General features: G+C 36.8%; 2 protein-coding genes across 5 annotated transcripts; both read right to left on the reverse strand.

Moving 5' to 3' along the window:
* Positions 1 to 826: 826 nt before the first annotated feature.
* On the reverse strand, positions 827 to 14,643 carry ccdc28b (coiled-coil domain containing 28B). Of its 3 annotated transcripts, XR_007440037.1 has the most exons (7): positions 14,381 to 14,643; positions 9,237 to 9,522; positions 8,626 to 8,801; positions 7,625 to 7,779; positions 5,313 to 5,335; positions 1,444 to 4,079; positions 827 to 1,403 (listed from the first exon to the last, which is right to left on the reverse strand). XR_007440037.1 is itself a non-coding variant. In XM_007247506.4 (6 exons), the coding sequence occupies exons 2-6, from the start codon at positions 9,470 to 9,472 to the stop codon at positions 4,025 to 4,027; spliced, it is 645 nt and encodes a 214-aa protein (XP_007247568.1). In that variant the 5' UTR covers positions 9,473 to 9,522; positions 14,381 to 14,643; the 3' UTR covers positions 827 to 4,024. The 3 variants fall into 3 exon arrangements, 2 of the variants coding, with proteins under 2 accessions (XP_007247568.1, XP_015460901.1); XM_007247506.4 differs by having other exon boundaries at positions 827 to 4,079; XM_015605415.3 differs by having other exon boundaries at positions 827 to 4,079; positions 14,356 to 14,643.
* A 3,361-nt stretch (positions 14,644 to 18,004) lies between these two features.
* Positions 18,005 to 26,504, reverse strand: tmem39b (transmembrane protein 39B). 2 transcript variants are annotated; one of them, XM_007247508.4, is made up of 9 exons: positions 26,310 to 26,504; positions 22,445 to 22,639; positions 21,789 to 22,008; positions 21,153 to 21,236; positions 20,693 to 20,847; positions 19,894 to 20,242; positions 18,948 to 19,135; positions 18,621 to 18,741; positions 18,005 to 18,384 (listed from the first exon to the last, which is right to left on the reverse strand). In XM_007247508.4, exons 2-9 carry the CDS (start codon positions 22,570 to 22,572, stop codon positions 18,154 to 18,156), a joined length of 1,476 nt encoding a protein of 491 aa, XP_007247570.3. In that variant the 5' UTR covers positions 22,573 to 22,639; positions 26,310 to 26,504; the 3' UTR covers positions 18,005 to 18,153. The 2 variants fall into 2 exon arrangements, with proteins under 2 accessions (XP_007247570.3, XP_007247569.3); XM_007247507.4 differs by having other exon boundaries at positions 21,789 to 22,011.
* Between the last annotated feature and the right edge of the window lie 670 nt (positions 26,505 to 27,174).

A 27,174-nucleotide genomic window follows, 5' to 3' on the forward strand; every position in this document is an offset into this window, starting at 1 on the left:
GCAATATTATATTGTATACAATATATCGTGACACAGAAATATCATGATATTAAAAATCCATATCGTGATAAAAGGGCTGTTCCGTCTTAAAAGTAGTCCATTATTTACTGTGAAGCTTTAAGTGTATTTATTGTATAATTGTTTTTAGTTTGCAGTTTATATGCATGACCTAAATATTCTGCAATATTTTTTGCTGCATTATCTTATTTTATGCTATATTATTTATTTTGCCACGTTATGATTATACTGTTATACTAGTATACTATATTCTTGAAATTAATGAATTATTTTTATGTTTTCCTATATCGGCAAGTATATCGTCATCGCAAAAATACCCTGAAATATCGTGATATTATTTTAGAGCCATATCGCCCACCCCTACTCAGTACCCGTCTTTCCTTGTTAATGCTATTTTTCATATTAAACCATTGTTTATTAGTGTTTTATGCTTTAGCTTTTACTTAGCCTAGCATGTTAGCCAGTGTCTAGACAATCACTAGCCTGTACTTATAATAGTCTTGTGGCTAGTACAATATTAATTTTCCTTTGTTAGTAAGCAAAACAATACAATATTGTATCAAGTTGTAACAGAAGTAGTTAGTGTGTTAGCATTTGGCTAGTGTGCTAGCTCAGGGCCTAACATTTTTTTATCTTTATAATCATTATAATCTTTCAATAATTGTGCTTTTATAATGCTGATTGCGCTGATAATGTGAAAATGGAAATATTAACAAATTAATGTAAGGCACATTTCCAGCCACTGTTTATTTCTGTTGTTTCAAACTGAAATTAACCCTGTTGAATGTAATGCGATTCTGAATCTTGCGAATTTGTACACACATTTATTAAACAAGCAATGGTTATGTTATTAACAAACAAAACACCTTCTCATTCAATGCATTAGTGTATGATGCTAGATTATAAATTAAAAAATGAAGTCATCCAGACTGTGAAAGAACACTTAAGAAATGATGTAGCAAACTGTTAAAAAGTGTTAAACAAACCAAAATACTCTGTGAGGCATTTAGGTGGCTCTTATCTGTGGTGCTGTTAGATATATTTCTGAGGGTCTGAACTCTTGACGAGTTCAGCACAGCTGTTAACTGAAAGCCTCAATTTCCAGGTGACTCTACCTCATAAAGCTGACTGAGAAAATCCAGCCAAGATGTGCCAAACTGTCATCTATGGATAAGGTGTCTACTTTGAAGAATATAAATATAAAACATTTTCTGGTATGTTTTATGTTTTTTTTTTTATAATTCCATATGTTTTTCTTCATAGTTTGGATGACTTTAGTATTAATCTACAAATCAGAACTTTTAAAAATAATGAAAAAAGGTCTGAATTTAGACTTTTGACTTATAATGTATATGGTAATGTAAGTAACTAGTATGCTACTCCACCTTGGTCCATTTTTGCAAACAGTTAAACAATCAAAGCTACCAAAGACCGTAGCTAAATTATTATATTAATTACTTTGAAACTAAGTTTCTTCTTAGCACTAATAAAACATGCTATTACAATTTATATAAATAAACCATTCAGAAAAGTGGCACACTCCCTTTAGTGTCTTAACTAGCAGATAACATTCCTATACCCTTACTTAACAAAAACTTGCTAAAAAAAAAAAAAAAAGAAAAAAAAGAAAAGCAGTTTTCAATTATTTCACGTGAAATAAATATGCTTTTGCATTTACGTGAAGCTGTGTGATTATCTAAATATCTTTCTACAATTTTAACACCAATGCTTAAAATTCAATATTACTTTACAAACACAAAACCACCAATGAAGACTCAATATCAAGAATGATTATTCATACGTGGGTAAAAACCTTGTGTTCCAGTGTAGGCCACCGGAAACGTTTCCAAAGAGTGTACACTAAAATATTCCAGTTTCTGCTACAAATTGAGGAGAGGCACCTTAAGGTCCAATCATCGTCCTGAGCGAGTCTACAGCTACTGTACCGCTTTACCATTTTAAAACGCTTTACAAAATGTTAAACATGTTAAAACAGATAAAGCACACACTAAACAAGAACATCATGGGGGCTACAAATACATGATTATGATATGTATTGATTTTGGCAAAAATGTAAAAACAATTTGCTGTATAGGAGACATATAAGGGCCAGCCGCACCTGTACTAAAGGCTAAAGCTTGGTCTTGAGCCATTTTGGTTGTATTTTATTATGCTGTTATTTTCTACCTGTATGGCTTTAGAAGGACTATACAACCCTGCTAATTTACATTTATATAATATAAGTTTTTTTTTTCCTGTTTACGTTTTTGGTTCAATAGCCAGCAAAGGGAAGTAGCATGCTAGCTTGCCATCAGGAGGTATATGCTCTTAGCGGTTTTGCTAAGTAACAGGCTACTAAGTGATAGTATATTTTTAATAGCTTTTCAGCTAATGCTGAAATTACAAGGAAACATATCTGTTTTCATGGCTTAATAGGGAACTACTTAATGAGTAATGGAAGAAAGCAGCCATATAAACAATGTCTTTGTAGTAGCATAGCTGGAGCTCATTGCAATGTTGTTCTTGACCATGTGTTAGGCAATCCAAAACATACTAACATAATGCTTGGATATCATCCACAAGCATTTAATGCCTGTACTTCGAACAACCAGTTAATTCCACCTTATTGGCTAAAGGAACACTTCCCTGGGTATGCATGTGACATCACAGTTTGGTGAGTTAATGCAGATACGCCTATTGAGTGGCAAAAAGACAGACTGAGTGGCAACTATTGTGTGACTGACTGTAGAAACAGATTCAAAAAACAATCAGATCAATTCTGTTACAGACTGACAGCAACTAAAGACGTGGTTAGCAACTGCACTGCTTCAATTCACAGCTCCAACAGGAATCCAGCAACCCAAATATGTATTTAGCGCTGTGTTTTTAATCAGAGTTTATACTAATTACTAATTACATAATAACATAGCATATTATTAATGTATTTCTCAAGCATCCATGGAAATCCATGAATTCTTTGGTCATTCTGACAGATTTTTTTTATTTAATTAAAGCATATAATGGCCTTGGGTGTTCCAGCTGTCTAAAGCGATGCCAATATGATTGGGAAATCGCTGGGTTCAATCCTGTTCATGCAGCTTGCCATCAGCTGCCGGAGCCCTGAGAGCACAATTGGCCTTGTACTCTCTGGGTGGGTAGATGGCGCACTCTCTCCTCATCACTCCAAAAGGTGATGATCAGCAGAAGGCGCCTGTGAACTAATGTATAGGAACAGAATCACTGCGCTTTTCACAGAGCACACTGTGATGCTAGAAATAACCGTTTTGACCGTTTCCCCAAAGAAACAAGTTGTAAAATGTTTTGCCACTCTGCCAGTCTGAATAAGTGGTTGTGTTCCGGTTGGAATGTGACATCAATGCGTACCTTCTACTTAGGGGTTAATCTGGAATTCCATCCTATTTACTTTCATTGATTGATATAAAAAGATTTTTTTGTGTGTAAAATCGTTAATTGTTGAGAAACCTACCGAAAATGATAAAAGATTTTTGATAGTGTCCCCCTGCCCTAGTGGGCACAGCATCAGTAGGTTGTGCAACTCAACCTATTTTTTTTTTTTAGATTACTTGGAAAACTTTCATTCAGTTTTAATCAGAATTTACTTCCCATGAACACTGACTACGACCAAACAGTTCAAACATATTGGTGCAACTGACCCCACGATAGTTTCACAGAACATAAACCTTCAATAATGCATTTACCTACCAAAAACAGCCTACAATCAACTACAAAACTGAAAGTGAAGTGGACAAAGCATTTTTCACTCCATTGTAAAAAGCCTGAAGCAAATGGGTTTGAATGGTATACACGGAAAGAGGACTTTTGAGCTCTTCAGACACTGTGCTTTGGCAGGTTCTTGGTAGCGGGTCAGGTTTCTTGACCAGTACAGCAGTCGCAGGTGTAAGATAGCCAGGTGGAGCTGTAGCCATGGTAATAGCATCTCCTGCCTGTTCAGGATGCAGCTGGTGTGTTTGCTGTGTGTTGTCTTTCAGGGACCAGAGGTCTTGGGCAAGTCTTGATTCTCTGCCAGGTGCAACTTTTGTCTGAAGAAAACGTGTTAAGGATCTTGTGAAAATGTCAATTTGATTAAAGTCAAGTTCAAAAAGTCAAAAACTACTTTAGTATTGGTCAAGTGATCTTTGATTCGTGAAAATTACTGTGCATTTCTAATTTTGCATTGAAGCCACACGACTTACGTAATTATATAATACATGCTTTTATTAACAAGGTGCTATCTAAAGACCTAGATCATCATGTGCTTACTTACAAGCACATTATATTGTTACAAAAATAATAATCTAAAACAAACTGGCTTATGTCATCTCTAACATAATACACAATACACAGTGTCATTGTGCAAACAACCAAAGGCCATTTGAGTAAAGCCATCCTTAAGTCAGCCAAGCTAATGTAAAGTGGCTGAGAATATTGTGTATGGCATGTTGTAGGGCTAGACAATACCTTTAATATCAATATAACCAAAACAATTTTATAAAAGATATTAAGGGTGTGCCATGTCATATCGACCGCAATAATATTTCCAAAAATTCTGATAAAGAAAATCCATCTTGTGATATTGTGATTTAAAAAAAAAAAAAAAAAAAAATTTACTTTTAATGTTTTTTTTTGTAGTTTCTATGCATCCAATAAATGTGCTATATATGTAAACTCTGTAAAGTGTGTTGGTACAATACTTAATTTTTTTTGTATTTTACAATACAATGTTTTTATTTTGTTACACTATTATTAAGGTCTTGGGAAGTTACTGTTTACGACAAACGTTTTAGATTTGTTTTGTCGTGTATGATACTCCTATTACATTACATTATATTCAAGTAATAAATAAATTATTTATTTGATTTGTCATGTATGTAATAAAACTTAAAAAAAAAAAAAATACAGTAATAATATTCAGAAGCTCCACACAGGTCATTTTTATATGCAGCTTTGCTTCATTTGCCACGTGGGATGTTTAAAAATTTGCTGTACATGATGTTGTGAATGTCAGGCATGAATTTAGATTGCAACATTTCCTCTGAATATAGACTATAACTTTTGTCTAAAATGTTGAGGTATGTTTTGTGGCTTGAAAAAAACTCTTACTCTAAAAGTAACAGTAGACATTTTAAAGTTTAAGAGTTGTGTATACCGTTGGTCACTTTGCTGGAGTGGATCTGTCTTTAAGCCGCTGCTGAGGTAAAGACTGGGGGTCAGCACTTCAACTGACAGAAAACCAATGTGGTTAAAGCCAGTGATTAACCTCTCAGAAAGGATACATTGAACTGCTGAGTTCTTCCAGCTGTGGGGAGAGAAGAGATAGGAGCTCAGACAATCAATAAAACTCACTTGAAGGTTAAAGTTTAAAAGTCTGCATATAACGAGCAGTACAGTGTAAACATTAGCATGTTCAGTGGGTTTTCAAACTCACACACATACACACACAGAGACAATCTACCATGAGTTCATGAGTTGAAATAAAACATGTAAAAGCCAGAATTTCAATGAAAACCAAAAGAGAGAAAAGTGAGAAATAATTTATGTACAGTCTCGATCTCTACATGCAGCAGTGAGAGAGTAAAGAGAGAGAAGTGGGGGTTATAACAACATACTATACTATGCAAATGCCAAAAAGCAGTATGATAGACTGGTGGAGAGCATGCAAAGATGCATGGAATTTGTAATTACAAATCATGTTATTTAACCAAATATTGAATTCTGAACACTTAAAACAATAGTATTGTTGTTTCTTAACGAATATGTACGTTTCTTTGCATTATTTGAGGTCTAAAAGTACTGCATCTTTTTCATTATTTTGACCATTTCTCATTTTCTGCAAATAAACATGACAACATTCTAATTTGCAATTTGGAAGAAATGCTATCAGTAGTTTACAGAATAAAACAAAAATGATAATTTTACTCAAACATATTATAGTCTCTCCCACTTTTAAGAAGAGGGTTCCCAGTTTAGCTATTTAAAATATAGAAATACGGCCACTTCATACAGCACTTACGACGAGCGAGAAGCTTCTGCTTGTATTTCATCACAATGTAGACATGATAATGGGTTTCCAAGGAAGGTTTTAAGTGCTTACAGTGTTTCATACAGCTCCACCCACTTTTAAATGTCCATTATTACAAGTAACCCATCTCTAAAAGAAACATGTGTGCATATTCAGAGTAAAAGCAATGTATGAATGACAACACTTTTCATTTTGGCCAAAATGCCCCTTTTAACTGTGCAAATCTGACCACAAAAAATAATGAATAAATGTGGTAGTATTAAAAGCTTTAATGTTTGTATATTTATTTTCTGTATTAATCATAATCAAGCGTCAGATAAGGAAAAAGCAGGAGTGTGCTGAAGTCCAAGACCTTCATATGCTCAGCTGTTGCTGTAGTGACCGAGCATCTCAGCTATTTTTGACTTTAATAAGCTCGGAGGCTTTTCACACTATTTTGGTAGTTGCCAGAGTCACACACACACACGCACACACACACACACGACTGTATTCCCATCCTTGTGGGTTGTTTCTATTTGTTTCTGCTGAACTGTGTGTACAAATGCTGCTGCGCTCCATTAACTACAGCTCTAACATCCTTAACCTAATTAAAGCAGATGACCAGCTTTGGCCTCTTTCACTTTCTAATAAAAGGTGCACACAGACACACAGACAGACAGACACACAGACAGACAGACACACAGACACACACAGACACACAGACACACAACTAGCACAGCGATGTGAAGCAAGACTGAAACATTCAGCAGAAAAACAGCAGATTTTCTCCTGACAGAGTCTGAATCACATAAGCCAATGCCTGAGCTGGTACTTGTATGTGTGTGTGAGAGATGGTAAATGAACATTTTGAATGAATTTCAGTGTGTGTATATAAATATATCTTTCACGGCCTGTAGTGGGTGCTTGTGCTTACCTGGCTGATCAAAAGTTAGGTAGGAAAGACATGTTTAAATAATATAAACCATAATTGGTAGCACACCAAATACATAACATGAATAATAAATATATGCTATGTATTCAACAAATATAATATTGACAAGGAGATCATTTTAATAAATGACTGGATTACATTATAATAACAACATAATACATAATACACTATTATTATTGTATACTGCATGCATGATGATTTGTTTAAATAAGAAGTGGTGAAATGCCTCTGTAGCTAATTAAACATAAAACACAAATTTAAAAGCAGAATTGAATAATAAAAATATAGAACATATTGCTGGCTGTAAAGCATAGAAGTACATGCTGTGGAGTTGTGTTGCTGCCAGTGGCATATTCAATATTTTATGAATGGATGTACAAATGGAGGTCAGAATGACCCTCACAGCCTCCAGACCCAATTAATCAGACATTCTGTGGACAGACCTTTACACTTTCTGTGCAGCAAGATGACCAACCCATTAATGTCTCAAAACCAGAAGTGCCCAAACAATACATACAATATTATGTTATGTTGCCAAGAATGGCTGTGTGGTGTTTATGTGTGAGTTTATGTTGCTAAGGAGGAGTGTATGTGAGATTATGTGTGTGTTTAGGTCTTGTGTTTGTATATCTTACGTTGCTGAGCAGGTGTTCCAGGTTGCGGTCAGAAGCACTTTTCCTCTGGTCCTCAGACAGCTCCTCTACATGGCTGTCCAAACTAAAGTGCAGCCGGGCCAGTTTCTCCTGCATCTCCCGCACATGCTCCAACTGCTCAAACGAACACACCTTCCCTAAAAAATCATGAAGAAATTTCGTATGATTATACACAGACACGCCATATATCATAGAATAGGAACTAGAAAGTGACTGTGCAATGTGCTTTGGAAGCTAAACACTGATAAACTGACTGATCTCCTACATTGAATATATATTTGATTCTTGCTGAAGTCTGTTCCCACAAACAGTTCAAGCAAGATGCCATAGGACACAATCATTACTACCCACTGCACTGTCCACTGTAGGTGGAAATGCCTTCTATGATGAAATACCACTCTGCCCAGTACCCACCCGGAGAGTGAAAATGATTATTCTCTTAGTAAACCAGTAAACCACAGACGATAGTAGCATCATCGTGTCTAGAACTTCCCAATATCTCCTTGTTATGTAACCTGATTTTTAAGGCTATAAGGCACACTTTAAATCCTTTAATTTTCCCAAAAATCTGATGCGCTTTATGTACAAATTTTACCAGTCAGGTTGTAAGGCGCAGTAAAGCCACTCTGCTGAAGTACAGCGTTATAAAAAGTTTCAGTAAAGTTTCTCCAGCACCAAGGCTGGAGCAGTATTAGCATAAGCTGCTAATCGCAGTGCTAGCTCTTTCGCCGTTCAGAGACGTATATTGTATATATATTGGACATATAATGGACTGTAGTCTGCACGTTTATCGTAAGAAAACAAGCTACATGGGACGAACAAACTAGTCTTGCTTAAAGCGTTTTATAATCCGGTGCGCCTTATGTATGAAAATAACGTTCATTTAAAGTGCGCCAAAATACAGTACTACACTTTTGCACATACAGTTGCACCACTCTGGACCCCCAGAGTGGTGCAACTGTACCACTCTCTCTCTTTCTCACCAAAAGCCTGCAGTTTTCCTGAGTGGAAGTCATTGAGCAGGTTGAGAAGTCCGCCTTCCATCTCTCTCACATCAGAAACATCAGTGAGGAAGGAATGCTGGAGGGGGGAGGAGGACTGCGACATGTGGCTGGGGCCGGCAGGCTGAGGTGCTCGTGGCTTCTCTCTGTGAGGCCTGCTGTAAGAGTCATGAAAACAAGGACAAATAAAACAATTATTTAAAGAAACTAAATAAACTAAAATTTATGAATGTGTGAATAGAAATCCTCAAACATGACCTTTTTAGGAGAGTTTTGGGAGATGAACAAAAAAGAAAGCATTTAAAGTTATCAGCAACCTAGCACTAACTTGTTATTATGTAGATGTTATATTGATTAATAAAGTTTTTTTATAGTATAAATATAAGATTAGAGCATGTCTAATACTAATATTTAATACCCTGATTTGATACATTTCTCCTTTAATCACAATAAAAGCCTCCAGTAAATAAAACATGAGCTAAACCTTGAGCAGTGGACCGCATGCTTTTAATTACGCTGCTTTCTTTTTTTTTCCAACCACAAGCAATAATCTATAATCTCTCTAGTGTATGAAAAAACAAACCCCTACAAACCTGGTGGCTTTAGGAGGGACCACAGGTACAGTCAGGACCTCCTTTGTTGCTCCCATTGCCCCCACAGACCTCTTGAACTTGCCCCTGGGTTTAGGTGATGGCGGCTGGGGAAGGCCCAGGGAGAAGGTGGCGCTCTTGCTGGCCGGGAGGACGGAGAGTTTGCGGGGGTTGATGGGTGGAGGCGGGGGCTGGGGGAGTGAAACTTTGGGACTCCGCTTCTTCCTCTTGTCCTCCATTTGGTCGTCTGTTTTTCTTTGTGTGTCTGCTAAACGTCACCTGCCACTACCTTTAGAGATGAAAATTATTACATTACATTACAGAAACCTTTACAAACAAATCCACAGAATATCAAATTCTGGACTTTGTATGCGCACTAGATTTTTTAAACTTTTGAAAAATACAGAATATGCATTATTTCTTAGGGGAAACACAAGCTTTTGACTGTCAAAAACATACCCTATATACCCTTAAAAAACGCATGTAAAATGGACACACCTAAAAGAGTCCAGTGGTTTTGGCATTGAAGAATTAATACTTGAATTTCTTGTCATCTTAATGAGTTTGAAAGCATCAGTTGCATTGTAAAGGGGTAGAGTTGGTATACAGTGAATAGGCCTATCTGAATAATGTTCTAATTCATGTTATGTCAAAAACTACTCAACTAAACAAAGAAGAAAAATGTCTTCAGTCAATCCGAAACATTTCAAAAACTTTAAAAGAATCCTTAATTGCAGTCGCAAAAACCATCAAAAATGTTATGATGAAAGTGGCTCTCATCAGGACTGCTCTAACATTTGACTGATACTGTATATATAATAGTAGGTAAATAAATCCATTCTGTTAAAATATATTATTTGCCTAAAATTGAAATCAAATGTAGTGATTTTACTACATATCACTACATATTTTTGTTTATAAATATGCACACTGCATGTTTGGTTTATCCTATACAGAGAGAAAGAGTTTTTTTTTTTACCCCAAAAACTTTGTTTTGGTATCGAAATTTGCTTCCCTTGTTTTGCACCACAGCCACAAGGTTGCTATAGCTAATAAGTACTGAAAAGCTACAACTGACATTAGCATTATGCTAGCTAAAGTTCCCAAATCATCAGCTGCCTTAAACTGTGTGTAGCTGTACAGTAATCTCAAATAGAATAGAGAATTTTTAACAAAACTTTCATTGCTTTAAAGTGTGAAGTACTACACAGTTTCTGGATAAAATAAACCGTATTTTATCAATGAAAGTCTATTTTCTGGTCTATTTTCATACATAAGGTGCAGTGGCTTATAAGGCACATTTTAAGCAACAATAGTAGGTACCAGGAGTGTCTGTATATTTTCCTACTAATTACTAATAACATCAATTACTAAGTACTAATAACTAATTACTAATTACTAATAACACAAGCTTGTTTTAGCACAGTAAAACATGCAGGATACAGTCCGATATAAGCAACACTGAACGGCAATAGAGCTAGTTAGCGGCTAATGCTAATACTGCTCCAGCCTTTATAAAGCTGTACTTCAGCAGAGTGTCTTTACTGCTGCTTACAACCTTACTGGTAAAATTCATACATAAGGTGCCCTGGATTATAAGGTGCACAATCGATTTGTCTGAGAAGGAAAGGATTTTATGTGTGCCTTACAGTGTGGAAAATACGGTACATGGATATTTCATTTCTTTCCACTTAGCTTAGGTGCACTTTTCAAAGGATACACTTAAATCTAAAAGCACACCACTCACACAGGCTGGGCTCATCTGTGTTACGAGAGATTCTGTTTATTATCGATTGACCTGTACATAAATGGAAATCCATTTCCCGTTACATAAGTGGAAAAAACTAAATCCAGATTTCAGCACTAGGACAAGAATTTGCTGCTTGCAACCCAGACTGATGACAGCCAGTTAATATAATCAAGCTTAGAAAAAAACAACAAACTTACAGAATTCTCTTTCTTACCACTAATATGCTTTATCAGCAAACCAATGTTTACTGTCTTAAGTTTGTTTTATTTATTTATTTTTTTTTTAATCTTGAATCTCAACTGGAGCTATTCGAGCCCAAGTGGCCAACAGGTAAAAAAAAACTTATGGCAAACTTTTAACATATGCAGCTAATGCTGCATTGCATTTAAACTTGGATGTCAAAGTATCTACAAGTAGGAAATTTTAATTAAAACACCATCATCTGTCCAAATTTCTACTCAAAAAGTTAGAAAAGTGTTCAAATTTCAAGATGGCTGACTGTAGGGGTGGGGCAAAATATCGATATTGTAATACATCATACTGTTTTTACTGTACATTACGTTATCAATATGTGGCATTAAATATCAATATTTTCATTGATAATTAAATTAACAGGGTAAACCTGTGGTGAAGAATATTAGTAATTCTGTAAAACCCACACCACAAATCCAAAACTCTTGGAATTTGCTTATTTAGGCATATTTTGTCCTCTTCAGTAACACAGATGCTGTGAAGTATCAGAGTATTGTGTTGCGATATCTTAAGTATGACAGAATCATTGTATTGTGTACTGTAATACATTTGTGATACTAAAACACCAAATCATTTAGTCAACTTTTTTGGGGAAATGTTTTGGACACATTTTGTATAAAATTATTATGTTTAACTGGAACATTATTAACTCTGGTGTGATGATCAGACTTCCAAGGATGATGTAATGCCACATAACTGTCAACAATCAACACGTACATTATTATTATTTTGGTTTCATCATATTGAAATTATTATAGCTTTAGTACACATTTTTGCTTATGCAATGTTTCCTCCCATTTTGAACTGTGCTCTAGAATCTCCTCTTGCATCTGAGAGTAAACAGCTATTAAGCTCCCAGTGTGAAGTATTTATAGAAGCCTCAGATCCCTCCGGGACTATAAGGTGTCTGATATCATTCACCTATAAATATCTATTCTCTCACAGCACAGGCTTTTACCTGGCTGAGATTCTTACTCTGCATTGTCCTTCAAGCTTAACTTCTTAAAGTCTAATCTAAGATTTCCCTTCTTCTGTCCTATTTTGGAGAAATGCCCCTGTTAATAGACGACGGCTGCATCCAGAACAGTGACATTCAGTCAGACTGTTGAAGAGCATTTAACAAACTTTAATTTAGGTCAGAATAAGATTTTAAAAAATTAACGTCTACACTAACTAAACATTATAAGACTCATACAGCCTGAAATACATTAGTCTATTTTTTCAAAAGCCAACCAAAGTCCATAAATTTTACTTAATTCTGTGATCAAGACTCTTGTTCCAATGCACATATTCCTAACCTGCTCAAGTGTACACACCTGTGAATGCTGCCTTAACATACGTTCTGGTAGAAAATTAAATAATCAGAAATGAATCTCAAACACAAAACTTGAGATTAATAGCTTAATTAAAAGTATTTTTAAAAGCAATTTTATTCACTCCCAAAGGACACCAGTGAACCTACACTCATCCTCCAATAAACTCCCCACATGCATCTCATCACTATGAATAGAATAAAATAATAAAAACAGTGTCTTTGATATCAGGCAGTGTATCCATAAGCATTTGGTGTGATAACTGTATGTGAAGGACAAGTGAAAACAAGATAACCACATTCACCATTCCTGTGAATGATGCACAGATGGAACGTGGCCTCTAATCCACTCATTGGGTTAAACACACACAGTGATGTTGTAAAAGACATGGCCCTAGATCGATGGGCAGCCATCACTGTGGTGCACAAGGAGCAGTGAGGGTTAAAGGCCTTGCTTAAGGGTCCAACGATGGCAACTTGCCCAGCCCAGGTATCAAATCCCCAACCCTGTCATCATTAACCCAACCAACCCTGCCCTACAGAGCATTGAGTTCACCCACTACGCTATCTCAGAGTAATATTTCTGAGATTTTAGATGTATTAACGTCTCCAGACGTTATGTTCCATTCACTACCACTGGAAACGATTCTGATGGAGTAAAATGTAAGTGTCTCTAAAACTTCATTAGTCAGATAAATTAACTAAATCACACAACTAAGCCACAACTAATTCTGAAACGTCAAGGAGCTCCTCTTTGAAGTATTTTATATTTTGGCTCTTAAAGCTGCAGTGGAACGTCTTTCTACATCCAGAATCAATCAGCACAGGAACTGAAATCTGTTATAATCCTTTCTTTTTCTTTTGTTGCATCAAAAATGCTCTAAAGGGAGAGTTGCTTAAGCAAATGTAAAGCAATCAAAAACGTAGAAACAGTTTTTACAGAAAAAAAAACGCATGACCTGTGTAAAAAACAGGGGCTGTTAAGTTCTTGCTGAGTGCATTTTTATTAAAGCAACCTCTTCTCCCAAGTAGCTCTGTTGAAGCAACATAATCCAAAAACTCCACAGTGGTTGTTTTCAAAAGTTTCTCCTCCTTTCTGTTGCTAGGCAGATGTTAGATGGATGCTGTGGTATCCATGGGATATCAAATGTATATGTTTGAGTAAAATGAACATTTTTGTTTTATTCTAGAAACTACAGAAAACATTTCTCCCAATTTCCAAATAAAAATATTGTCAATTAGAGCATTTATTTGCAGAAAATGAGAAATGGATTAAATAATGAAAAAAAGATGCAGAGCTTTCAGACCTCAAATAGTGCAAAGAAAACGAGTTTATATTCACAAAGTTTTAAGAGTTCAGAAATCAATATTTGGTGGAATAATCTTTGTTTTTAATTACAGTTTTCATGCATCTTGCTATGTTACATTTATAAGCATTTTGATGGTATGTATTACGACTTAAATTTACTACTACGCAAATCTGAAATCTGGCACAAGCAAATCACTGCACAGTGCTTTAGTCACTTTTCTTTTAACACGTTTGTAAGTACAGTAGAGCAGAGATTTTATTTAATGCTGATTACAGATAGCTAGCATTAAGTTCTTCAACGGAATGGCTTTAATATGAGCATGTTATCAATTATTATGGAGTTCTAGCTATAAAAGTACTATTTCACCTGTTAATGTGTAAAAATACCTAATATTTAATGTGGAAATAAATTACATTTATGACTAATACAGTTAATCTAGCTACTGGTGAATCTGAGCGGGTGTAAAGCGGCGCTGGCCGGCGGTTGGTGGGGATTTACCCCCTGGATAAAGCGGTTAACTGACCGGCTGCTGCTGCCGCTGCTCTGCGGTGATCTCCGGGCTTTAGTGGAGGACTGGCTTCAGCATCGCCGCAGTCTGGAGATCCGCGACCCCGCCGCTTCCGCTGGATCCGCTACAGAAACACTACAGCAGTTTAAATCCTCGCTCTCCGCCCGCGGACTCTCTCTCCAACAACGAGGAATAAACCCAGCCGTGTCGCCATTTCCAGCTCAGCGATTAAAGAGACAGCGCGCCCCATCCCCAGACAACGCAGCTCTCACACAGCCACGCCCCCGCACACCGTGACGCTGATTTCAAAGCGGCAGAATCAATTTTTATTGGACGGATTGATGTAAAGCCCTGCCTCCCTTCTGTTGCCATACTCGTTAAACTTACTACTAGTATATGGAGTGAATTTTGTGACAAAAGTTTTACGTAAAAAAATAAAATCCACAATCAAAATTTTAAGAATCAAAAGTAAAACATGTATGTTGCAAATTCAAAAGAGAAAAAATATATATCAAATATATATATTTAAATATACTTGGTTATTTTATTATTCTTTGCACTTATTTGAAAATTATTTTAGTTTGGATTTTGCCAGTCTTTGCTTTCATTTTTGGATTTTCTGTGGATTTTTGTGGATTTTGCTGCTAAAGACTTTTGCTTCTGGAATCTCTCCTTTGCTTCTGCTTCATTTTTTTGGTTCTGATTTTTGGCACACTTTTCACGGGTGGGCGGGGCTTAGAAGAAGGCGTTCCCTTTTAATCTCTATTGGTCACCTACCCTGAACCCTCGTCTGAGACAGACCACGCCCACCCCGCCAGCTTCAAGCGCTCTTCCAAACATGGCAGAGCGAACGGGGTTCAGCTCACAGCAGCACCAGCAGGTACTTTTCCAATTAAATTTCATACAGACGTTATGTTTAAAGTTATATTTATTTTTTAAGTAAGTGTTTAACTCTATTAAGATGCTCATGTTAGCGGGGTGTGCTAAATATCCATGCTTAAATTATACTAGTTAGTTAGTGAACACTAACTTACCTAGTCAGTGAGTTAGCTAGTTTACCTAGGTCATCTGGTCAGTGAGTTAGTGGGTTAGCTAAGCTAGTTAGGTTACCTAGTCAGTGAGTTAGCTAGTTAACCTTAACCAGCACTTACTTGGCTTTACCCTGGGGCATAATAACTAGCTTAGCTAACCCACTAGCTCACTGACTAGGTAACCTAACTAGCTTAGCTAACCCACTAACTCACTGACCAGATGACCTAGGTTAAGTAGCTAGCTAACTCACTGACCAGATGACCTAGGTTAAGTAGCTAGCTAACTCGCTGACCAGATAACCTAGGTTAACTAGCTAACTCACTGACTAGGTAACCTAACTAGCTTAGCTAACCCACTAACTCACTGACCAGATGACCTAGGGAAACTAGCTAACTCACTGACTAGATAGGTTAGTGTTCACTAACTAACTAGTATAATTTAAGCATGGATATTTAGCACACCCCGCTAACATGAGCATCTTAATAGAGTTAAACACTTACTTAAAAAATAAATATAACTTTAAACATAACGTCTGTATGAAATTTAATTGGAAAAGTACCTGCTGGTGCTGCTGTGAGCTGAACCCCGTTCGCTCTGCCATGTTTGGAAGAGCGCTTGAAGCTGGCGGGGTGGGCGTGGTCTGTCTCAGACGAGGGTTCAGGGTAGGTGACCAATAGAGATTAAAGGGGAACGCCTTCTTCTAAGCCCCGCCCACCCGTGAAAAGTGTGCCAAAAATCAGAACCAAAAAAATGAAGCAGAAGCAAAGCAGAGATTCCAGAAGCAAAAGTCTTTAGCAGCAAAATCCACAAAAATCCACAGAAAATCCAAAAAAATCCAAAAATGAAAACAAAGACTGGCAAAATCCAAACTAAAATAATTTTCAAATAAGTGCAAAGAATAATAAAATAACCAAGTATATTTAAATATATATATTTGATATATATTTTTTCTCTTTTGAATTTGCAACATACATGTTTTACTTTTGATTCTTAAAATTTTGATTGTGGATTTTATTTTTTTACGTAAAACTTTTGGCACAAAATTCACTCCATACTAGTAAACATACTGTTTATACAGCTCTGGAAAAAAACCAGTTTCAGAAACTGAAAAGACCATTTCAGTTTCTGAATCAGTTTCTCTGATTTTGCTGTTTATAGGTAAATGTTTGAGTAAAACATTCAAAATAAAAATATTGTCATTTCGAGCATTTATTGGCAGAAAATGTGAAATGTCTGAAAAAACAAAAAAGATGCTGAGCTTTCAGATGTAAAACAATGCAAAGAAACAAATTAATTTTCATAAAGTTTTTTGAGTTCAGAAATCAATATTTAGTAGAATAACCCTGGATTTTAATCACAGTTTTCATGCATCTTGGCATCATGTTCTCCTCTACCAGTCTTACACACTGCTTTTGGAAAACTTTATTCCACTCCTGGTGCAAAAATTCGATTTTGGTGCAAAAATTTGATGACTTGTGTGATCATCATATGGGTGATTGGACTTGAGATTCTATCAGGTTTATTTTCTTAAGTGAAACCACAGAATTTTACATCGCAAAATTAACATCTGCAGTATTACAGAAACTGATAATTTGTGGGGTAACTGCCCCTAATCACTCTTAATTCACCCTAAATTAAACCTTATATACAGTACCAGTTAAGTTTGGACACACTTCAGACCAGAGCAGGAATGTCCATCGCACCCTTTAAGAAACTCCTGAAGACAGAGCTCTTCAAAGACTTACTTGCTTAACACCTCTAACAAACTAACTACTTCTAACCTCATTTTCTTCTTCCCCTCCTTTCCTTCTCTATATTCCACTAGTCACCTTGGCCTCCTTTAGGTCCTGCCTAAAAATGTTTTTGCCCTGAAATTCTTCGTCCTCTATTGCTAAAAATACATAATTATTTTTAAGTCGCTTTGAATAAAAGCATCTGCCAAATGTAATGTTTTGTAATGTAACCTCACATTACATTCACATTCAATGTGATTTCTTTGTTTTTATAATGTTTATTTTTATGTTTTTTTTACATTGTGAATTTTATATTGTCATTTAAGCTATATAGAAACACAAATAGAATTATTTTGTAAACAAAATGTGCATGCTTCATACTTATTTTAATTTCAGTGTCTTCATGAGGAAGAGTCACCTTAGTCATCTGTCACCAACTCTTACTCGTCACACCCCACCAGAGTTCCAGCCACTAAATCAGTTGAAGGTTTGCCATTTCAGTAATTTTGGTTGAGAACCACAGACAGTACACAGCAGTATTATCCAGCAGATTTCATCTGATAGAGGGACCTGCACTTACTTTCTGTGGCAAGTCAGCAGATGAGGGACATGCAAGTAAATGCTAAGAGTGCATGGCATGGCATCTTCTGAAAAGGGCTATAACTGGCAAGAACACAGCTGGTGGGATCTCTTTATGTGAGAGTGATTTTGTGCAAAAACTTCATGAACATATTTTGTATAGCCCATAAACCTATTTTAACTTGTGAGAAAACAGGTATAATATGTCCCCTTTAATTCAGTGAGTCCCACCTATGACTCATACCAACACAAAGACAACAGACATGACATAGTTAAAAATGAGACTCCAAACCTGTGAAGCAATACAAAAATATTTCTTTTTTATTTCATGGCAGATCAGAACATGGAACAGAGTGACCAAAAAATGCAGTTATAGAAAAAATAAAAAGCTCTTGTGCATGCTTTTTGCTCTTCTGTGATGCTCGTCTGACAATAACGTCTCTTCTAACTGACCTTGTGGTCTGAAGATGCCGAATATGAGTAGGCCTTTCCCAGCACTATTCTGTCTCTGAGCAGTTTGAAGAAGGCATAGTAGTTGCTGAAGAGTATGAGGGCTAATGATATCGTCTGGTACCATTTTTCTGAACACATGAGTGAATATAGCTGGTAGAATATCATTGCTCCTTCCAAGATGATGAGGATGTTCAATATTCGAAGTGGTTTGTTGAAGAAAAACTGAAAGGGAGAAAGAGGAAGGTGGATAGTTATTAAGGAAGAAAGACACCAATGTATACATCAATACAGCTTAGATATGGGTCAGTGTCGTGCTACTGTTATATAGTTACATCCTTTTTTACTAAACTTGTAAAAGTCAACGCATAGAAGCCCATGCAGAATGTAGTACATACAGTGTACAATGTTATTCTAGCCAGCCCTACTGTGCATTTCTAAAAGTGCATGAAAGAACTTACATAGAAGCGATAATGTGAAACGTCTGATGGTACTGCTACATTATAATGGCCCATGGCTTTATATACATTTTTATTGTGTTTTACCAGTACTCCCTGTGGCCACATGTATTCTTCTGTCCATCTGAAAACAAAGACAATAGATAGGATATCATACAAAGGATATTTTAGTCATTATTATTTTAGTTACAGCTTAATTATAAACCTTTTATATACATAATATTAACTTGTCTCTTTTCCACTGCAGGGTCAAACAGTTACTAAAGCTATGCCATATTGCTCAGCACTGGTGCAAACATTAGAAATGATCTAGCCAACTGTAAGACGTACAGGTGCTGGACGACATTGGAGCAGAGTGAGGGGTCCACCTTCTGCCAGCAGCCCAGGTGAGCGGCTGCTTTGTGGAGTAGGTCACAGTATCGTGGGGGTAAAAGGTGCCGCATCAGGATGATTGAAGTACTGACGGACACAAGGATGAAGAGCTCACACGACCAGCGTTTATCCACATACTGAGTGCTCTGTAAAAGCATGGAGACACACAACAGCAATCAATCAGTAGTTTAGCGCCACCTACTTATTTAGCCTGAATACTCCTAGATTGTAAACTTTGGTGATGTGAGGCTTGGATGGAGCTTATCATCCATGGTAACGCATTCCATGAGACTCTCTACACTTTAGAGAGAGTGTTCTTGAGCTAATCTCAAGATGAATGCCACATGAAGTTTGGAGGTTTGTGGTGACTGACTCAAGAAAGTTGGTTCCCCTGTGCACTTTGCTTCTCAGCATCCGCTGTTCCCGCTCTGATATTTTACACTGACAGAGCACAGAGTTGCTGTCGTTCCCAGTCGCTTCCACTGTGTTATAATATCACTATCACTTTAGAAGTGAGATTTAAAATGTCACGACTGGACTTGTTGCAAAGGTGCTGCATCCTATCACTGTACCACGCTGGAGTTCACTGAGCTCCTGAGAGTGACCCATTCTTTCACTTATGTTTGTAGAAGCAGTCTGCATGCATAGCTGAATGGTTTTATACACCTGTGGCCATGGAAGTGATTGGATGACATTGCTGCATTTTTGGACAATGAGTATTAAAAACTGTACTTCCATATGAATAGTTATGTAATCTGAACACAAAGCAAACAATAGAGTCAAGAAACTGTTCTTCTGAAAGTTAAGAAAGAAATCAATGACCATGAATCGATTATCACTCTGTTGCATTTAATTACAAATATCATTTAATTAATTTAACCTAAATTAAGGTCTGTTCACTCACCTTAACGAACCAAACAGGTACGAATGCCACATAGTAAGCACTGAGCATGGAGCTGACCAGCACCTCCTTCATCCTCCAATTGAAGTCCATCTTTAAGTACTCCACTTCCTTGCGAATGAGGTCGGGGGAGAGGCAGCAGGCGTGAGTGGGCATGGGCTGGGCGCTGTACAGCTGGCTTGTGTGCTGCTTCCATGTCTCCTTCAGCACAGACAAGTAATCCCGCCCTGGGCGCCCCAGAGAACCTGTGCTGCCCCCTACCTCTTTGGAGGTGATAGTGGCGATGGGGGACAGGGGTCCAGCCCGGCGCAGGTCCCAATTGGGCCTGAAGAAAGGGATGTACATTCCAAACCTGTTGATGAAAACAGAAACATATTGTTAAGCAATACAGCACAGCCACAAAGGATGCATCTTTACACATGTACAATTTTTTTTGTAAGCCAGAAAATAGTTCTGATCACCATCAGAGGTCTCCATGAAGTACAGTTAATAAGAGATGCTCTACTAGGAATTTACCAATGAGAACCTTCAACATAATTATTTATTTAATAACTTTTCACCACTGCACTTAGGCTGGATTAAACAGTTGTTTTCCCTGAGATCTGGGAATTAAAGTGATCAAAACAAGAGCCATAAATCTGCAGTGTGTGTAGTTTTAACAGTTGGACAGTAATAATTGCAGTTACTGTGGAAAGGTTTTAGTTCAGTACGAATCAGCAGTGAAAAACACATAAAATCCCCCAAAAGCACTAAGAAAAGTGTACTTTGTTTGTTAATCAGTCATTACAAGCAGTGTACTCACGGGTAGCAGAGGAACAGAAGGCTGAGGAGTGAATAGGATCTAAACAGGTAAATAAGGGAGCGACATAAACTCCATCCGGTAAGGGTCAACACCGCAAACCGAGCCGTCACCAGGAAGATCGAGTGCGGGAAGGACAACTTCCCACTCTGAGACGCCTGGAGGAGAGAGACAGTACAGATGTTTTAAAACAATCCAAAAAATCACTCAGTGAAAAACTGAATTGTTTGCTGTCTATTAATATTGCAAATTAATGTTGCTGTGTTGCACCAATATCAGTCGATCAGCATTAACTATTTCCATTTCCCGATATGGAACATGATGCTCATTCAAATTAGATCTGTCATTTGTTAGAGCCTGACTTTCTGAGAACTCATGCTTCACTGGCTGAGCTGGAATGCAGATCATTTATGAAAACCTAGTAATAGAACACATGTAATGAATGCCTGGGGCTTATCACTACCTCTTTCACTATGGCTGCTATCAGCCGGCGGGCCAGCACGATGATGGTGAACACCAGCATGTTGTAGTCAATCAAGTGGAAGTTCTGGAAGGAAAATAAGACAGGTTTAAATACATTTTAATATAAACAGTAAATTATGGAAAAAAAATAAACAAAACACTGCAACAAATACAGACTTAAAAAATAAATAAATAAAAAGAATCACAGTTTAGGAGGCTTTGCTATAAATGTTAGCTCTTGACTGGCCAGAATTAATAGGCCTGATTATACAAATTAAATTGTACTACAGGGAGCACAAATTCTGAAAATATATCAAACCTTATATAAACTATGTATATTACATCGTTTTTTTGTTATTTCAGCCATTTCTAATTTTCTGCAAATATGACAATATTTTTATTTTTTATTTATTTGCAGAAAATATATATTTTTGATTTTACCATATATAATTTTAGCTATAGCATATATATATATATATATATATATATATACACACACATTTTTAGCACCATTTCAAGTGCAATACTGACAATATAAAAAAAGATAAATATATAAAAATAAATAAAATAATCTAATACACTAAAAAACTGATGTCATTGTTTTTTTTGCTGCTAAATTTTAGTGACCCCAACTCACCAGTGATGTGTGTGAAGGTGGGTGTGAGGGTGGATACCACCACACTGTCTTGTAGATGTTGACATAATGCACAAACAGTGCTATAAGGTGGCAGAAGAAGAGGTGCAGCTCGAACAGAACGTTCCTGTCCACAGAGAGCTCAGGGATCTTACAGTGCTTCAGTGGAACCACAGTCTGCGGTGCCAGAGGAGGGCTGGTCATTCCAGTTCCAGAACCATTCCTGCTGACCAAACAGAGAAGCCGATTTACCCCTAATATAATTCGATTGGCAGAATGTGTGTTATAAAGTTTAGCCTTTTTAGTTTTGCACTGAAGGTAAGAGGCTGAAATAAAAACATGTATTAGAAACATACCGTATGCACACACAGAGTATTATACAAAATAGATGCATGTACACACATGCCTCTCTGGATGTTCAGTAATCTGAAATAGACTTGCTTATGTGAGCTGACACTGTATGACTCATTACCTAGTAACATGCACTGAAGAACACTAGGAAGATACAATCAGTACATTAAGCTAGTTAACATCGACCAATGAATTTGTCAAAACTGATACCGTATATTCAACTTAGCTCTGGTTTTATTTACACTTTACACAGCGTCCCAGCCTTTTCTTAATCGATAGCCACAGCACAAAAAACACACTCATCTTACCTGGTTCGTGACCTAACACTAGTCACAGGTGAGCTGGTGGAGTGGTTGCCATTGACAGATCCCATCTCACCGCCGAGCGGAGAACGACAGTACGTCGTTTTGTTCGCTCCTCTTCGTCCTCCTGCCATCCCAGAACCCTCCCGGTCTCCTCTCACCGCCTGTTAAATCGATCTACTTAACTTGTACCTCAGGGACCTGTACCAAGACAAAGCACATCAGCGGGTGATTATTGATAACATGAACATTATTAAAGGACCTCTACCATGGAACTGAATTTCCCTCCCGGTTTTAAATAAAGGAGATTAAAGCATTATGTATACACTGTCCACTGTTCTAATTCCTGTTCATGCAATTCTTATATGCAAACTAAGTTGTGAAAAAAGATTGTAAAAATATTGTAATTTAGAGCATTTATTTGCAGAAAATAAGAAATGGCTACAATAACAAAAAATGCAGAGCTTTATAACACAAAGAAAACTCAAATAACACAAAGAAAACAAGTTCATATTCCTATAGTTTTAAGAGTTCAGAAATCAATATTTGGTGGAATAACCCTGGTTTTTAATCTCAGTTTTATGCATTTTGGCATGTTCTCCTCCACCAGTCTTACATACTGCTTTTGGATAATTTTATGCCACTCCTAGTGCAACAATTCAAGCAGTTCAGCTTGGTTTGATGTCTTATGATCATCCATCTTGCTCTTGATTATATTCCAGAGGTTTTCAATTTGGCAAAATCAAGGAAAAACATTATCATTAAGTGGTCTCTTATTTTTTCCAGAGCTGTATGTTTAAAAACAAATATAAATAAATATAAAACATTGAGATTAATGATTTTAATTTTGGGACAGTTGACATAACGCTTTGGGACGGTTGTGAAACATTTAGAGCTAGAGCTGTAAAAGAATTCACTCATTTGCATAAATCCACCTTCTCAGCCTTCTGCAGTCCAGCTATACCATTCATATTGCAGTTCTGATGTGTTTCACTATTATAGGCTATGTTCACCCAACACGTAAAGTGGCCAAAAGCCAATTTACTCGCCAAATCTGATGTTCTCTTTAGATCATCACAGTATCTTAAAATGTGACCTGTATCTGACATTTGTAAACACTCCTAAACTGACTCGCATGTGCACAAGTGCTATGCTTCAAATGAAGTTTCAGTTTTATTTTCAATATCAAGTAATTAGAGTGGCTGAAAGTTAGATTAACTGGCAATGGCACGTTGTTGGACCAAGGAAGGGTTTGATGATACAAAAACAATGTATATCACAATACAGGTCTTAATCAGTTGATACGGTATAAATCCAGTATGAGTATAAACAATATAATAACCACAACAGCTGCCTGTACCTACAGACTTACAAAAAATAACTTGCGAATTCATGCAATTTGCCCTGTAAAAAATGTCAATCATTGACAGATGCTGTAATTCAAGGATAATGAAACATCAGAATTGAGTTTATAAATCATATGATCGTTTTTGAAACATTTCCTATCATGATATGTAGTGATACTGAATTATTGTCCAGACCTAGGCCACAGACAGTTCTCTGGTCTGCCTCCTTTGTTTCATTAATGTTAATTATTTTTTACTTTTCACACTTTAGCCACATCCTCCTGTGGCTGCTTTTGGCTATTTCTTTAGAAATATATTCAAACATGCCACAGTTATGATCCATCTATCTATTTATGTTTGTTATTAGCTGTTGTTGTTTATTCTAATGTCAGTTAGTGTACATTTGTACCAGTCAAAAGTTTGGACACACCTTCTTATCTTTCTTTATTTCCTTATTTAATTTATTTTATACAATACAGATTAATAAAGACATCAAAACAATTAAGGCAAAGACACATAGTGCTGCTACAACTTTTGAACAGCACTGTACACACAACAGCAACAACATTTTTACTTAATGTGAGATCTAGCCAAATTCATGCATTCAGCACTTATTTGAATAAACAGCATAAACCAGCTATTTATGTATTTCACCTGCTTTTTTGCATACACGCAGTGTTTAAAGTGATATTTTGCATTTATGCTGATATGTTATCCTTCTCTTCTTCCTTTTGAACTGAAAGAAAGGGGTGTAAGCTTAGAAATGATTCACTATTCCTTTATTACATTACTACTAGTAGTAGTATCACTACTAACTTACAGTGGCTTGCAAAAGTATTCATATGACTTTTCACATCACCTTACAACAAAAAACTTAAATGTAATTTATTGAGATTTTAAATAATAGAGCAACAGAAAGTAGCACATAATTGAGAAGTGGAACAAAAGTGATACATGGTTTTCAAACTTTTAATCAAATAAAATTCTTCAAGTGTGATGTGCAAACGTTTTCAACCCCCTTATATCAAGATTTAGTAGAACCACCTTTTGCTGTAATTACAGCTGCAGGTTTTTTGGGGTAGTCTCTACCAGCTTTGCACATTTACAGACTTTTTTAGATTTTTACACATTCTTCTTTGCAAAATAGAAGAACAGTCAGGACTTTGACTGTGGGCCATTCTAACATGAAAAGTCTTTAAGCCAAACCATTCCACTGTAGCTCTGGCTGTATGTTTAGGGTCATTGTCTTGTTGGAAGGTGAATCTCCTTTCCAGTCTCAGGTCTTGTGCAGCCTTTTACAGGTTTTCTTTCAGAATTACCCTGTTTTTTTTTTATCTTTTTCTATATTTTTATTAACTTGGACCAGCTCCCTTGTCCCTGTTAAAAGATTATGCCCACAGCATGATGCTGCCACCACGTTTCACAGTGGGGATGGTGTGTTCAGGGTGATAAGCAGTGTTACTTTTTCACCACCACCAGCTCTTAGTATTCAGGTCAAAAATTTCAGCTTTGAGCTCACCCGACAAAAGTACTTTTTTCTACATGCTGGTTTATGCCACATATGGCATAGAAGAAACACGCTGAACTTTTTTTTTTAATCTTTCTTTCAACAATGGTTGTTGAAAGTTGTGGAGATTTGTGGTGTTCATGACTTATAGTTGTCCTGTGAACAGATTCTCCTGATCCACCCAAGCTGTGGATTTCTGCCGCTCCTCCATAGTTACCATGGGCCTCTTACCTGCTTCTCTGAGTTGTAATCTTCTTGCCATCAAAGTTTTCAGAATGTGAATAACCTATTTTACTGCAGAGAAAAGGGGTTTTGTATCACCTACACTTGGAGCCTGTATATGTCCCTAAGCCTGTAAACGGGTTAAAGAGGGCTGAAAACTTCTGCATGTCACACAATTATTTTATTTGATTTACAATTTGAAAAACATGTATCATTTTCCTCCCACTTTACAATCATGTGCTACTTTGTGTTGGTTTATCATTTAAAAAACCAATAAAATTAAATTTTAGGCTTCCTACTGTTGTTATTATTGCACCTGTTTGTACCTGCACATCCGTAACTGTGCTAGGATTAGCTAACTGGTTGTTCCTTACAAAGTAGCACCAAAACAAAGCATTTTACAGGGAAATAATAAGCAGAATTAGTAATTATATTTAGACTATCGCACTTCCACCCTCTCTGTTTCCATATTAGGTTCCGTAATAAAGGCAGCAGCAGGGCTGTTATGGTTAGCCTGCTTAGCAATAAAGCTAAGCTATGCTAGCTAGCTAACCAGCGCATACTTTGTGTTTTGAAGCTCGTTCAGAGCTGCTCCGCAGCTTATTCTGGATCTCCTGTGCTCCACATGAACACAACACGACCACTATAGCCCAGTAAACAGAGCCCGACACACTCTGTGCCCAATAAACCTGCTGTAAACACTAAACGACCAGCTAAATGAGGCCTAGCGTTAAGTTTAAGGCTACTTTACTACAGCCCAGCTAAAAGCAACTAAAATCACGCCATTCTTCCTTACCGGCCTTCAGACTGAGGAGATCCAGCCCCGGGAAGTTCCGCTGAGGAATATTCCTGCAGTTAATGTCTTTTAATGTGGCGTTAATACAAGCCAAACTTGTGAGAGCTGCATTTTCCCTTCATTCAGATGCTGGAGATGCTGCTAAACACGGGTGCGCGCAGCACGTACACGAGAGAGAGTGTGTACAGTAGAGTTTGGGTCCGTTTGTTTGTTTGGACACTAGAGGGCGCTACCGAGTGAGTCCTAAAAGAATGGGTTTCCCATGTTTTGTCTCAGGTGGTTGTTGTAAACATGGACATATATATATAATATACAGCTCTGGAAAACAATAAGAGAGCACTTAAAAATGATGAGTTTCTTTGATTTGACCAAATTAAAAACCTCTGGAATATAATCAAGAGGAAGATGGGTGATCACAATTTTTACTATATTAATGTGATTAAAACTTTTGATCATGTTTTGTTTTACTGTTTAGGAATGGTTTATGAAAATAGGTCAATTTAAAATATAAAATATTACAAACAGGCCTCCAATGCAATCGAAATTAAAACAACTAAAAAAGCTAATAAACATTTTAGCTAATTAGATTTATTTGCTTTATAGTTTTTTTGTCTAATATAAGAGTCTTCTTTTTGGTGCATTACAGACAGAAAACAGCATTCTTACAGTTTTTTACATGTCTGAAAGGGTTAATTACGAATGAGCGCTACTATCGGCATTCTTTGTCTGAATTAAAACGTGTTCCTATTTAATACACAGTACACTACCTAGGGCGCGAAGCGTGTATTCCATATAATGCGTCGTGCACTATGTAGGCAGCAGGTGGGTAGGGGGTAAGTGAGCCGTTTGGGACTGAGCCAGCTTC

The sequence above is a fragment of the Astyanax mexicanus genome, chromosome 7, assembly GCF_023375975.1.
Source record: "Astyanax mexicanus isolate ESR-SI-001 chromosome 7, AstMex3_surface, whole genome shotgun sequence".
NCBI classification, from domain to species: domain Eukaryota; kingdom Metazoa; phylum Chordata; class Actinopteri; order Characiformes; family Acestrorhamphidae; genus Astyanax; species Astyanax mexicanus.

Bases quoted from the DNA above. Each gene is read 5' to 3' on its own strand.
- ccdc28b (XM_007247506.4), bottom strand. From the start codon at position 9,472: ATGGAGGACAAGAGGAAGAAGCGGAGTCCCAAAGTTTCACTCCCCCAG. The intron at 5,336-7,624 runs GTAAGATATACA...CTCTCCCCACAG, and splicing joins TGGAACACCTGCTCAGCAAC to CTGGAAGAACTCAGCAGTTC. The intron at 4,080-5,312 runs GTATCCTTTCTG...CGTTTTCTTCAG, and splicing joins GAAGAACTCAGCAGTTCAAT to ACAAAAGTTGCACCTGGCAG.
- tmem39b (XM_007247507.4), bottom strand. From the start codon at position 22,572: ATGGCAGGAGGACGAAGAGGAGCGAACAAAACGACGTACTGTCGTTCT. The intron at 20,243-20,692 runs GTGAGTACACTG...TTTCATCAACAG, and splicing joins CTTCTGTTCCTCTGCTACCC to GTTTGGAATGTACATCCCTT. The intron at 18,385-18,620 runs GTAAGTTCTTTC...TCTCCCTTTCAG, and splicing joins TTTCACATTATCGCTTCTAT to TTTTTCTTCAACAAACCACT.